General features: G+C 39.0%; 1 protein-coding gene across 2 annotated transcripts in view; it reads left to right on the top strand.

Annotated features, from left to right (window-relative positions):
* The window catches only part of MCCC2 (methylcrotonyl-CoA carboxylase subunit 2), a 59387-nt gene that overhangs the window by 11206 nt on the left and 32870 nt on the right, over positions 1 to 15311 (top strand). For both annotated transcript variants that reach the window (XM_006197562.4, XM_072958540.1), the window contains exons 5-6: positions 5548 to 5675; positions 7131 to 7243. In XM_006197562.4, coding sequence (XP_006197624.1) covers positions 5548 to 5675; positions 7131 to 7243 — 241 coding nt within the window. The remainder of the gene's footprint in view (positions 1 to 5547; positions 5676 to 7130; positions 7244 to 15311) is intronic.

Raw genomic sequence — 15311 nt, 5'->3', positions numbered from 1 at the left:
ATGAAGGAAGTTACGCTTAATTATACCTCCAGGCATAATGACTGTCAACATGTTGGAACATGCTCTTCTACTTTTCCTATGATATACTAATTTTTTAGTATTGTTTATGCTTTTATACCTTTTATTATTTTCTGGCTTCATGCTTTATTCTCAGTTATCAAGTTCTTGATTTGGAAGGAGATTGAATTACACTTGAAAATGGTACAGGTTCAGGAGTCATCATCCTCAGAATCGTGGCTCCAGCATTTTGTAGCACTTTGACCTTTAGCAGATTGCTTTGACCTCTCAGTACCTCATCTGTAAAATACGATTCTTTGTAAAATGGAATAATAATAGTAGCTATTGGAGAGGATTTGAGATTAGATGAGAAGATTAAATGAGTCAAGTGAAATCTTTAGGATAGTGCTGGCATGTAGTAACAAGTTAATAAATGATGCCTGTTAAAAACTACCATTTCCAGCATATAGTAGGAATTATTGGATGAGAGAGTGATGAGAGTTATACAAAAAGCCAGAATCAGAGGGGAGAAACATTCACCCCAAATCCTATCATCTAACATATCAAACATCTTATTTTCTGTTTCTCTCAACTTATTGACCATATCCTCCAGTCCTTCTGGAAATCTTGTTGGTCCTACTCAGAAATATCTCTCAGGTCCCTCCACTTTCCTCATTTCCACTGCTACTACTTCAGTCCAGGCTATCCTGTCTCTCACCTGGTCTACCATGGTGACTAGACTGAGTAACTGGTCTACCAGCTTCCTTCTGCTGCTTCCCTGTGATCAGTTTTCCACATAGCATCCAAAGTGATCTTAAAAAAAAATTGCAGCTCTGATCATTTAAGTACTGCCCTGCTTAAAACCTTCCAGCTGCTTCTTGTTGCTCTTGAAGTTATCTTATGTGTTATTTTGGTTCCAAGGCCCTACATGATCTGGCTTTTTGCTCTCTCTTCAGCTCACTTTATTTCCTACCACTTTTCATAGTCTCATTGCGTTTCTGATAGTTCTTTGAACTTGTCAACTTTCTATATTGCCCAGGACTTTTGTACTTTTCCTTTCCCTTGTGAAATGGCTGACTTCTTCTTTTCTTTTACCTCTCAGCTCAAATATCCCCTTCGCAGAGTCTTTCTCAGATGTTTCTGTCTGAGCAAGCTCCTAGTTCACTAGTCTGTCACAACATCCTATTTATTTCCTGAAGTACTCATTGTCCTCTAATGATCTTGTTTAATTTGTATGATTTTTTTTTTTCACTATCTTCCCTCTCCATGGAATACAAACTTCATGAAGGGCAGGACTTTGTATTTTTCAACTCTGGTGTCTAGACCAATACCTGGCATGTAGTAGGCATTCAATAGATATTTCTTAAATCAGTGTACATTTTATGATCACAGCACAGAGAGAATTTAGTGCTTTGCTATATTAACCAAGTGTTTTTTTGACATTTATAACTTTCATTGGTTTGTCTTGTGCTATCAATTTGTAACCATAGAAACATTGTTAGACTCTTCTGTTTTCCCCCAATTTTTGCTATTTTAAAACACAGTATAGTAAATGGATGTCTTGGTGCATATAATATTTTCCTCTTTTAATTATTTCTTTAGTTCCAAGAAATGGAAATATTTAAATGGACTAATAATTTTAATGTAGTTGATACAAATCTTTTGAAAATATGGGCTGTTTTAATTGCTGCTGGTATTCACCTTATGTAAGTGTACTAGGTATTTTTTGTGTTGTTGTTTGTTTTTGCTTTATTTGTACACCACCTAATTCCAAAGAATAGTTACAACTGTTGACAAAATGTCATAAAATAGCAGAAGATGGCATAAATAAAAAATAAGACTGAAGTTAGGAGAAAAAATGAGGCTGGAGTCAAAACCTAGGAATAATATAATTCTTCCTAAGATGACTAACATTAATCTAAGACATCTGTTGGAGATCTAAGAATTTTGCTGGCAATTCTCAAGTCATTCACTTGACTTGACATGAGTAATATCCTGTCAGACTATTCTAGGCTGGAGAAGGTTAGATGTTCCCTACCCTCCCTGCTCTTGCTTTAGGATCATGAGTCAACTACACAGAAACATCCATTCCTAAGAGTACAGTTGTACTCTTGATATTGAGAGTAGACAGGCAGTGGTGAGTGAATGAGCAGGTGAGTCCCTGTTCTTTACTGCATGATCATGATCATTGGCAGTGTCAGCCTGGAACTTTTCAGCTAAGGCCATTAAAAAAGTCATTTAACTCTTTTATACCTTTAATGCTCTTTTATACATTTTTGGGTAGTGTTAGAGATACTGATTTAGGCTCCATGATAAGTTCTGAAATTGACACCAAGAAAACCTGTCATATGGAATTTATTTATAGACCAGTTTAGCATCAAGGGACCAGTTTTGCCTCCAGTAGTAGCTAGCTGAAGAGGAATTGAGCTGTAGCCCTTCTGGCAAATTCAGATTCCTCACCATGGCTTATGAGGTCCTATAAGATCTGATCCCTGCCTTCTTTCCTTGCCTTACCGTTTTATGTGTAACCTGTCAGCCACCCTGGTCTTGCTGTTTCTTGCCTGTGCTAAACTCATTTTTACCCTAGGAACTGTATTCAAGCTCTTTCTCTGCATGAAATGTTCTTCATTTGATTCTTGGAGTGCCTGGCTGCTTCTTATCCCCTCAGATTTCCCGTGCCCAGTGCTTTGGAACATGCACTCTAAGGCCAGACTGCATGGACTCAACTCCTGGCTATATTGCTTGGTAGTTGGTGACCGTGGGCCGGTTGCTTAATTTCTCTCGGCCTGTTTTCCCATCTGTAAAGGAGGGTTTATGGAAAGCCTAAGACCTAGAGACTGGTACCTAGAGACTGTCATACAAGTATGGGCTGCTGCTGCTGTTGTTGTTATTCTTTGACTGTGCTACCCGAACATAGCCACCACCACAATTACCTTGTTTTATTATTCCTTTCACCTTGCTTTATTATATCTTATTTTATGACTAGTAATAATAATAATTGTAGAAATTGTATTACCTTGTTTTATTATTCCTTCATAGCCCTTGCAGTCAGATTATCTTTGTGTATTTGTTGTTCATTATTTACTTCCCCTAACTGATCCTCCCCAGTAGAATGGAAACTCTGTGAAATCAGGGAGCTTGCCCTCCTTGTTCACCTGTGTCCTTAGTACCTAGAATGGGACGTGGCACATAGAAGGCTCTGAAAAAAAGTATTTGTTGGGTGAAAGAATGGATGACAGGAATTAACTTAGAGGCCAAATTATCTGTTGTGGTTATTTTCAGAATGACATAGTGAAATTGTATCATACGTACAGGACAATGCTGTGTTGTTGTTTTCTCTAGCTGGGGGTAGGAGTGGAGTCCTCCTTATTCCACAGAGATATTGAAGAGACAGAGAGATAGGGGCCAGAGCACCGCCTTGTGTAGTTCCACTGCAAATTTTAAACTTTGTAATTAGAAATCTTCTCACAGACACCCGCTCTCTGAGGTTGTTCTCCGTGAACATCAGTTGCCAGGGTTCCGTACTGCATGTGCATTTTAGCTCATGAGACTCCCTTCCTTGGCAAGGGCCAAGGCAAGACCGATTTTGCCTTTTCACTAGAGCTGCTCTAGTGTTGAATATTATGACTGAACAAGACTTCAGTCATTTAAAAGGTACAGAGTAGTCCTTCATTGTAATTTAAATGGACCTTTCTTACATAATTCGTATGATTGAATACTGCCAGCACTCCTTCTCTGGCAAATGATTGATACTAAAACTAGTTTAAACAAAAAAAGAATTTATTGACTCTCTTAACTGGTAAGTTAGGGCATAGCTGGATCTAGGAGCTCAAACAGGGTTATTGGGTCACTGGCTGGTTTTGGTTTTGTTCCTAGACGGGCTGTTCAAGCCCCAGTGCAGAGCTGGCCAGGCATCCTGGGCTTCTGTTCTGTAGGCTCAGCTTCTGCAGCAGAGGGAGAGCCCCTAAGAGAACGGACGGGGACCGAAGCCCATTGCTGAGCCGCATTTGGGGTCGGAGTGGACAGGCCTGCTTCTCGTGCTAACCTTTGAAGATGGGCTTTGGGGACAGTCCCACTAGAACCACATGGATTAAAAATAGAGAAGAGGCATCTTCTGAAAGAAAGTTTAGTTTTGTTGCCAAAAGAATAGATCCTAGGCAGGCAAAACCAGCAGAAGCTCAATACAGTATTTTTGTGGGCTAGTTTTACTTCTCATTCTGTAACATGTCTGTGACATTTTAATAAGACACATAAAAGTGGTTGTGTCTCTGGTCGAAGGTCACATATGTAGCAAGTGACAGAGCCAGAATTTCAGCCTCGCTTTGTCTGGCTTCATAGCCTGGGCTCTTCCCTGTACCGGCGGTTCCTGAGCTGTTCTGGTGCAGCCCCCCCAGGACAGGGAGGTGCGACCGTACTCTGGAGGTGTGGGCTTATGGCCTGGCAGCCCGCCGTAAGCCTAAATTCCTTTCGAAGTCCTAGTTTGTTTAATGTTAAAGTCATTAAAAATTTTCATCCCACTCCGTAAAATGTTAATTATAATATAGAGAAAGGCTTTAAATGACCTGGTGAATAAAACTGATGCTCCAAGGAGAGGAGCCCTGGTGTCTCATGGTGAGCACTGCTGCTGGCTACATACCTAATAAAATGTACGGCACTTCCTGTGGCCGCAGGCTCAGATACTGTTCCCTACTTCATTCTCAGCGAGGATTCAGTGAGGTACTTTTTAGATATCCAGAGAATATAAAGTGAGGTAACAAAAACCTCATAAATATAAGATTAAATTGTGTAAAGACCACACTGTTGTTCTCTCAAGTTTCAAGTGAGCCTCTAATCTTTCGGTTTCCTGGCAGTATGAAGCAGCCTCCCTTATCGGCCCCCAGGATCCTCATCATTCACTTCCCCGCTCCTTGTGTGTTACTGGTGGGCCGTGGTTTTGGTGAGAAAGGACACCACTGATGACTCATTATAGTATACGTTTTCAGTATACCGTTCTGAAGTTTACACCTATTATTACTTTAAGCAAGAAGGATGTTATACTTTAAACTTCTTTTTGTTTTATAGAAAAGCGAATGGTGGTAACATGAAGAACTTCTGAAAATATGAAAAATAAATACATGGATCAGTTTTTATTTTTGAAAATTACATTCCTGAAAGGAAATTTTTAAGGTTTATCATGAGGGATTTTTCTGTCCCTGAGTCTTAGATTTTTATTTTGTTTTGTTTTGTATTATTACCTTGTTAGGACCCTTTCATTCAAGAGCCATTATGAAATGTAGCTTAGGTTGTTAGTTTTTCACTACTTAGATGGGCTAATGATTCTTTAAAAATAAACATGAGTTTGTAAACTTGTTAAAAGTGATTCATTTTATATCATATTATATCAATGAAATGTGAACTGTGATTGAAGTTTTTATATCATAAGATTGTCTACTAATGGCAGTCACTAGAAGTTGCACGTTGTATTGGAGTGTCTTGTAATGAGATGTAAATTGCTCTTTACTTTGAAGAAATCTCTCATACTGTCTTTCCAATCAAATTTCTGCCTTTCAGAGTAGAATGCATGATTGTTGCCAATGATGCCACCGTCAAAGGAGGTACCTACTACCCAGTGACTGTGAAAAAGCATTTACGAGCACAAGAAATTGCGATGCAAAACAGGCTCCCCTGCATTTACTTGGGCAAGTCACAAGAATTGTAAAATAAACTATAATTAGCTAGAAAAATACAAGATTGTTTGGAAGGCTATATATTTGACATCATCGTGGGTATCTTTAAAAACTGTTGGTTTTACCCATAATTATAAAAGAAATGCATATTCTTTGCTGAAAACTCTGGGAGAAAAAATAAGCAAGAACTACGCATAATAGCATCCCTAAGGGGGAATTCTGACAATATTTTGTTGTTTGCCATTTTTTCCTCTACATGTGTGGTTTTTTCTTCTTATATGTTTTGTTTTTCTGTTCACCATAATGAGTTCAAACTATGAAAAATAATAGCTAGTATTGATGGATCTCCTGAGTGCCAGGTACTGTGTTAAATGCTTGAGTATGTACATAATTTGAGCAGATGTACTTTAAAGGAATTTAGTTTTCAATGAAAGTACATTTATATTTAAATCTAAAGACATTTCAAAAAGAACATAAAAGCAAGGCAGTTTAAAATTGGCATTTCCTGTATTTTAGTTTAATTTGTGAAGATGCCAGTATATATTGTTCATTTATGTGGATATTTGAATAGGTACTGATGTGATATTTTTTTCTGTGAAAGTGAATTTACCTGACTGACTCAGCCTGTGAACTGCTTTGCATGTATTGAAAACAGCAAATGAGGCCCTCCTGCTTGCAGGCTCTGTGCCCAAACTGTAGGGGGTACAGTGAAGGGTGTGTTCTTGTCCCTGTCTTCCTCGTAGTGAATTGGAGACAGAATATAATGTATTAAATAACAATACAAGACTTAACGGTTGCAGGCAAGAGTGGTAGGTGTAAGACTAGCTACCTTTGTCACATTCACTGTGTGCTTTCACAGCATGTGCTGAACTGAGTGCTCCACATAGATTACTTTGTTTCATCTCAGTAATTCTGTGGGATAGGCACTATTATCTTCTCTTCACAGGTGGGGAAACCGAGGCATAGAATGGGTAAGAAACACACCTGTAATCACACAGCCTTGAAGCAATGAAGCTCTGTTTTGAACTCAGCTGACGTTCTTATCCACCACTCTAATCTGCAGTAAAGATAGCACCAGAAGGCAGTGTGTGGTGAAATGGTCACATGAACTCTGTAGATGATTTTTGTATTGTTTTAAAAGAGAGAAAGATCCATCATTAGCTGAACTGGTTAAGGATTTTGGGGGCTTCTGAGGCTTTAGCTAATCCTCAAAGGAGAGAAAGTCCTAAACTTTTCAAGTGGAATTTTGCAGTGGGTAGGGGAGCCTCAGGTGTTTGAGGAAAACAATAAATTCTTTTGGCTGCATTGGGGGATTGGAGAAAGAGGCTGGAGAATAGTTCAGAAGGATGGGGCCAATTTTTTGCGAATGTGGTTATGAACTGATTCTGTCATTGAGACAAGTCTTCCTGTGTGTAGCTGTTTTGTTCATAGAAAGGTGCTTATTTCTGTTATTCTCCTTGTCTTCAGTTGACTCAGGAGGGGCAAACTTACCTCGACAAGCAGGTGTATTTCCAGATCGAGATCACTTTGGCCGCATATTCTATAATCAGGCAGTTATGTCTTCTAAAAGTATTATGCAGGTAATTTCTTGTTAATGAGATGTGTTACTTTTTGCTTCAAATGTCTTTGATCTAGGTACTCTCAGTTGATTTAAAACAGAATTTAATACAGAATTTAGTCTTTTTCCACAAAAAAAACCTTTCTGTCTTAAGGTTATCTCCAGTCTGATACTTCTGTTAATTAGGGGAATACTGTCATTTGTAATAAAGATTATTTACCAAAGGAAAAAGAGTTTTTAAAAAGAAAGGACACTTGAATAATTGCTTTTTTAGGACTATACTCTGAAGAAACCCTAGTATATGTATGAGGAGACGTGTACAAGAAAGTTTGTTGTAGTATTGCTTGTTATAGTGAAAGTTAAGGAACAAACTAAATGACCATTAACTGGGAGAGTTATAAGACAATATTTAGCTGTTAGAATGAATGAACTAGAATTGTATGCATTAACATAGATAAGTCTCAAAAATATGTTGAGTAAAAAAATATAGTAGAATAAATGTATAGCCCATTGCTATTATGCAAATGTTAAATATATCAAATAATCTATTATTTATGTCTAAACATGTTCATGGGAATGATACACTCAGCTTTAGATCAGTGGTTACCTTTGAGGTGAGAGGGAGGAGAAAAAGACAAGGTAGGAGGTATACAGAAGTGTCAGCTGTACTGAAACATTTTATTCCTTTAAAAAAATTCTGAAGGAAATTTGGCCAAATGTCAAGATTTATTAAGACTGGGTATTAAGTAAAGGATAGTTATTTTACTATTGTAATCTTTTTTGTATGCTTGAAATACTTCATAATATTGTTGCAAATCCTTCGGTTTTGTTTTGTTAATTGAATTTCTTAAATTTGTAGTATTTTTGTTGCTAGTCTAATTAATTAGTCATCACTTGCAATTACTACATCTCTCTTCTTTATTTTCTATCAGTGCAGTAAGTCGTTATTATTTACTGCATTTTTTTTTTTTACTGTGATGTGGTGACCTTGCCTATCTCTGGGCTTTATTTCTGTAAACAGAAGCCAGCTTTGCTCAGTTTTGCATAGATGGCCCTTCCATTCGTTATCTGGCAGGAAGTTCTTATTATCTTTTGTTTTACAGGGAAAATTAGCCCTTTTTAGCTGGTAGTGTAATTTATATGGCTATACTAACCTTGCATTAGTTTCCCACGGCTGCCATAACAAATGACTGCAAATGTTGTGGCTTAAAATAACAGAAATGTGTTCTCTCAAGTTCTGGAGGTTAGATGTCTGAAATCAAGGCGGCAGCAGGGCCGTGCTCCCTCAGAAGGCTCAAAGGAGGGTTCCATTCCTTGCCTCTTTGAGTTTTTGATGCTCCCACATCCTGTTGGCTTGTGCTGTGTGGCTCCAGTCTCTGCCTCAGGCTTCCTATGGCCTTCTCCTCTGTGTGCCAGTGTCATCTCCTCTTCTCTCCCTTCTAAGGACACTTGCTGCTGGATTTAGGGTAATGCACCTGGGTAATCTAGAACAGTCTTATCTCTAGGTCCTTAACTTAATTATATCTGCAAAGACTTTTTGAATAAGGTCACATTCACACATTCTGGAAATTCAGGTGTGCACGTATTTTTTGAGTGGGTGGGGCACTCAGTCCACAGTAGACCTCTGCCACCTTGCACGCTTGTTCTTTGCTCTTTCTGTTCATGTAACTTATATGGAAACTGTATAGAACATCACCCATTTATTATGGAGAACTACTGTAAGCCAGGCACTGTACTGGTGAATAAAACCAGGTAGGGTTTCTGCTCCTGTCAACCTGAAGCTTGAAGGGCTTTAAAAATGAGGTCTTTTTAAAATTAAAAGTGTCCTTGTATTGTTGAATAAGCAGTACATGCTTATGATAAAAAAATCTAAAATGTCTAAAGGGCATTTGACTGAATGCCTTTGCTTTTGCCTCTTTAATTATTATTTACTAAAGATTTTAACATCAGTATTTCTTTAACTGAGCCACTTCTCTTAGCATTTATCTTTTATATTTCACTCTAATAAGTTTATAGTTAAGGTTTGCCATCCTATATTCTTATGAACCTTGTGGAATTTAAAAAAGAAATCTAATTGTTACTGTATTCTGTCCTCTGTGGTGCCTCTTTTCATCTTTTCCCCAGTATGTGAACTCTGAACCTGCTAACTACACTGAAGCGATTGCTTCGTACATTACTGGAAAAGTCAGAATATGTGTGAGCGCTGTTCTCTTGAAAACACTACTGCTTACTCTGTCTTTTTCATCCTGGAAAGAATTGTGCCTCTTCTCCAAGGCTGAACTTGTCACTTACAATCTTAATACTGGTGCCTCCTTTGTGCTTCATCATTTATCCCCTTTCTCTCTTTTACTTTAATATTTTTGCATCCACTTAATTGTGTTTCCTCAGAGCTAATAATCATGTTGACTTCCTCTTTTTTTTTTTTTTTTAAAGGGAAAAGTACCAAAAATGATGCCCAAAGAAAAGGACCTTTTCTAGCTTCTGCTACTCCTTGATGGTTTTCTTCCTCCCTGAATTACCAGGTCCTTCCTTCCTGACCACTCACTCTCCTTAGAACCTTGCTTCCCCCAGAGGGTCCCACATACCTCCTGGAGACCAACCAGGTTCTCACTTGCACAGCCTGTTGGTTTTGTCATTTTTTCCTTTTCCTGAAGTTCTACCTTAGGCTTCATGCCACTAGTTTCGTTCTTCTACTCGCTTTATTTAATCCTCCCAACTGTACCCAAGAACTTGTCCTTAATGGTTCACTGAAATCTCATGACATCCCTGTCATTTCCAGGATCTTTCTCTGGTCCTGGCCTCCCTCCGCACCTCGCTTACCCTTAGAGGTTCTGTTGTTTGTGTGGGTTTTCGGCTGGTACCATAGGTTTGGATCAGACATTGCACACTTAGCTGATCCTGCTTGTTTGTTCATTCATCTGCACTCCTGCTGGCTGTTGATGGTGCTTCTTGTTCTTTTCCCTAGGATTGAAGCTTTGATGTTACCCTCAACTCTTATGCTTTTTCCTCTAATTAATCCTTTTCGGTCAGAAAGATATCTCTTCCTGATTTTTGTTATTTCCAGGAGCTCCTTTGATGCTGGGCAGTAGTAAACACTAAGAACCCTTTGATGAATGAAGTCATACTGGTTTTTACCTTTGGATTGGTCCTCTCCCCTCCTTTCCTACTGCCATCCCCATAGGTAGTTCAGGCCTTTTCTGTCCATTGTACACATTACTACACACTTAGTAGGTTATTCTTTATCTAGTTCCCTCATTCCAAACCATATTTTCAATAAAACAAACTTCAGACTTCTGGTAGCCTGGTACTTAAGACCTCATGTGATCTGGTTCCAACCTAACTTTCTAGCCGTATTGCTCGTGCACTGTAAACTGCTGTCAGTCTGAATCACTCACTGTTCATATGCACCATGCCTTTATAAGTTTCCGCAATTCAAACGGGTTGGTCAAAGTCTCTATTTTCCAAGGCACATCTCTGGGGCCAGCTTTTTCAGGAAAGCTTCCTAGAATCCCTTACCGGAAGTAATCTTTTCCTCCTCCCAACTCCCATAATTTTGGGGCTATACCTTACTAATGGCATTTATCCCTTTCATCTAGACATATCCTGACGAACTTCCCTTAATAGAGTCTAAGCTACTTGAGATTAGAGACAATAGCAATTAATGTTTATGTCTTAACACATTTACTTACTTAATAATTTATTAAGAATGAAACTCCCTGTAAGTATTAAAGTGATACCTAACATGCTGAATAGTTCTATTTCCTCTATTATAATGTACATTTTATTATTTATTTAAGATTTTGGCTTAGATGGACTGTTAAAAATAATTTTTTTGTATTTTACTACATAGGCAGTCACTGTTAAAACAGCATTTATGTTGTGTGTGCATTTTGATAGTGAGCACTGCTTGTTCCCTTACTTGTTCAGTTCCTGTTTTCCTCCCCAAGATTGGTTTCTATTTAATATTATTAACCTTGCCCATTGTAAATCCCTTTATCCACTGATTTCTAAGAAGTATGTCTCTTGACAGTCATATCTCTGTTCCTTCCTATATTTGTGTAGCTGTAAAGATGTGTCTAGCTTCCTACAGACCTTCCAGGTTAAATGATTTCGTTTTTGCACTTGAGAAAAGACAGTCAACTAGGTACTTATCTTTGTATTCTCTTCTGTTTCATGTTTCCTTACTTTCTGGTAGATTTTAGGACCCCTTGTTTGTTTTTCAAGTTTAAAGACTTGGTGTATTGGTGTCCAGTGGTCTTTCTTTGAGCCCATGTGCTGAGGATACCTTCTCTGTTCCTTCTCTAAATCCTTGCCCAATACCGGGATGTCTTGGAGAGGTGCTGCTTTTATTTTCCTGATGTGGTTCCCACGTTGCTACCTTTTTAACTGTGAGACTTAAAATTCTCTTCACAAGTGGGATCTTCGTGCTTCTTTTCTTTGAGTCTTCCATTACTATGCATTTCCCCCCCAGGAATGTGAATAGCTTTATTTTAAATAAGAAAGAATCAGAAAGAAGGACAGATAAGTATGTTGCTTTGTGTTAATTTTTATAGTCTAGTGAGAGTCTAGTCTAGACTGATCTTGGCTCTGATGCTTTAAATCTTTTTTGCTTTACTGTTACCCTTACTATACCAGCAACAGATGTTTTTGCTTTTACTAACAGTTTATTTGTTCTGAAATAAATGCTGTTCATCCAGCCATGCTTAGTTGCAGCTTCTCAGGCCTTTCTCTTTTTTTCTATTTTGTGTTTCTGCCTGTTTGTTCTTCTTTTTGGGGATGTACTTAAGATTATTCTCGTGTCCCTCTTTTCCTCTTTTCTAACTTTCTCCCTCTTCCTCCCTTGGCTTAGCTCATTTGTTTTTCCCTGTTTGTTTGTTTATCTATTTATTTAATTGAAGTATAGTCAGTTTACAATGTTGTGTCAATTTCTGGTGTACAGTGTAATGTTTCAGTCATACGTATACATATATATATTTGTTTTCATATTGTTTTTCATTATAGGTTACTATAAGATATTGAATATGGTTCCCTGTGCTATACATAGCTTATTATTTTTGAAATTTTTTTTTTTTTGCCTCAGACCTTGGTAATTGTTTTGAGGGCCTCAGTTAGGATAAACACTATAAATTATTATTTAAAATGTGTTTCAACCTGCTCATGAAGCCATTTGGGGCCAGAAGTTAGAAGAAACCACTCTGATTACTTTGAGGCTCTCTGATGAAAAGACTGAGGAAGAAATAGAATGTTCTGGATAAGACAGACTTTTTGTTTTCTGTGTACATTTCATCCTATCGAGTGAGCACAGATATGCATGAGTATTCTAGGATCAGCCATGTGATCAGCTGGTATGGTTGATAATGTTCTTAAATTCTGAACTCCAGCAATTGAATTGATATGTGTGTGTTTTTATGTTTTAATGGTGGCTTCTAAGGTAGAACAAGAAAAAATTATGATACAGGTAGTATTTGCTTTCCCTATTTTGAATTAAAAAAGAAGTAAAATGAGAGATTTAAAAATGTATTATTATAGTTTCAGTGGCTTTTCCATCAGGCAACTAAACACCACCCCCACCTCCGCCAGGTTCCGTTACATTTATCACAGTGAACCTTTGAACTGGATAGTCTTCTGCAATTTTTCAGTGGGAAGATGGAGGTCGAGAGTTCACATAGTTTCTCAGAATTTGGTATAAAACCTCTTGACTCCGTCTCAGAGACCCTTTCTGTAGGGCAGGCTGCTGACCTGCAGTATTAATTTGTTTTTGGAGCAATGAGAACCAGTCTCTATTTGTGCAGGCAAGACTTGGAGGGTAATGAAATTTTGTTCAAAGTTTTCTCAGGCTATTACTTCTATTTTATAGCCTCTCATTTCTTCTTCCTCAAAACTTCTGCTGTGCCTTCCGTGGTGGTGATGACAAAATTGATGCTGTCAGTTACACATCTGCTGCTTTCTTGCTCTTAATCCAAGTCTGTGAGTCGTCATGGGTCTTGTCACCCTGCAAGAGGGATCTCTTGGTTTGTCCATGTCCCAGAACAAGCTAACCTCACCGATGACGGGGTGGACCGTGGCCTCTCAGTGGAGCTTGTGTGAATTCTCTTTGATTCTGATGCCACTGAGGGGCTGCGTGATGTTTCTTCTGACCTGGTGCCTGGGCTGTGCCTCCAGCGCAGCCAAATGTATACCCTGAGAATGGTCAGAACAGTTGAGGGTCACACATCTTCCTTATGTCCTGAGAAAGCAGCAGAATTTTCTTTCTGGACTCCAGATCATTTGTCCAGCATGGCCCCATGTAAGGTCTTCATTGTACCACAGACGGTTGCTTCGGGACATGGTAAGTCCTCGGTGCTGTTTTGGCCCTGGGAGCCCCGTGCTTTGTGAGCCGCAGCAGCAGACACAGTGGCAGATCTCTTCTTGGTACACATTCACTCTATTTTGTGAGTGAGCGAAGGGCTCAGAATTAAATAAAGAGGAGATTGTGTGACTGGTGACTTAATAACTGTGTTCTTTTATTTAGTTTTTATTTCTGTTGTCAGAATTTATATTAGCAGTATTAAGTCTTCTGTCTGTCAGCTACTTGTGACTCGAATAGCCTCTCTTACTGATGAAAAATTTGAGGATTTTGATTCCTGTGTACTTAGTAACTCTACTTAGCTCCTGTGTATTTTTAAACGATTTTTAACAGTTTTATTGAGATGTAATTTATTGAGATATAATTCCCCTACCATACAATCTACTCACTTAATATGTACAAATCAGTGGTTTTTAGAATATTTACAGGGTTAAATCAATTTTAGAACACTTTTGTCACCCCAGAAGGAAATGCCCTACCTATTGGCAGTTACTCATATTTACCCAATCCCTCCAGCCCCTGGTAACCACTAGTCTAATTTCTGTCTCTGTCGATTTGCTCTTTCGGACATTTCATTTAAATGGAATCATACAATAAGTGCTCTTTGGTGTCTGGCTTCTTTCACTTAGCAGAGGGTTTTTATGGTTTATCCATGTCTTAATCTTGGTTTTCCCTCACTCTCTGGGGTGGTATGGAATGCTAATATAGTCTGTCTCCCATCTCTGGGGTAGAGGAACAGTTCACAGGTAGATACATTGAAGAACAGCAACAGCAAAGTACTGGTGAACAAGGACTGTCCCAGGGCTTCAGATGTGCTTCAGCTGCAGTCACTTAAGGGAGGTGGTTTTGGATCTCTGTTGGTTATCCATTGCGGCAGAACTAATTACCCCCAAACTTCAGAGTTTAAAACAATAGCGCTTATTATCTTGCAGTTTCTGTGAGCACAGCTTAGAGGGATCTTGAGCTTTGCCCTTAGCTGGGTCACGTGGCTGTCATCCTCTCCAGCACCGTCCCCACACTTCATTCACTTGGCTATTGGCAGGATTCAGTCCTTTGCAGGCTTCCCTCAGTTCCTTACAAGCTGTTGTGGGTTCTCTGCTATGTGGGCCTCTCCATACAGCATGTCACAGCGTGTCACCTGGCTGTATCGAAGCCAGCAAGCAAGTAGGCAAGAGAGGGGGCCAGTTAACTGAGCACAGCAGTTACATCCTATCTCTTGCCATATTCTGTTCATTAGAAGCATGTCATCAGGTCCACCTCACACTCCAGGGGACGGGATCACACAGGACGTGAATACCAAGAGTCTAGGATTACAAGAGGGCCGTTTTAGAAGCTGCTTGCCACAGTCTCCTACCCCTTACTGAGCAAAAGTCTTGTCCATTTGTGATGTATTAGCTGGTGTCAGAGAAGTGGATTGCTGATTTCCTTGACTGCAGAGGTTCTGTGGAGAAATGTGTTCTGCATTTGTAGTGTTCTAGGGAATACAGTAAAATTCCCTGATGTAGATGTGCTAATCATTTGTCAGCTGTTCATTTTGAGAGCCTTTTCTATGAAATTGGCACATCTTTTCTCCACCCTGAGATGGCGGGATGGCGTGATGGCGTTTAGTTTTATTTTCCTCATTTTGTCTTAAGACATCTTGACAAAATAATTCCTCCTCTTTGTCCCCTCCATTCCCATCCCTGCCCCCATCCTTGGTCTCGGAACACTACTTGATGGCCGTTGCTAATTCTTTTCTCTCCTA

The sequence above is a fragment of the Vicugna pacos genome, chromosome 3 (genome assembly GCF_048564905.1).
Source record: "Vicugna pacos chromosome 3, VicPac4, whole genome shotgun sequence".
In the NCBI taxonomy this organism is placed as follows: Eukaryota; Metazoa; Chordata; class Mammalia; order Artiodactyla; family Camelidae; genus Vicugna; species Vicugna pacos.
The sequence above is the reverse complement of the archived record's forward strand: the minus strand, read 5'-3'. Positions and strand labels throughout refer to the sequence as shown.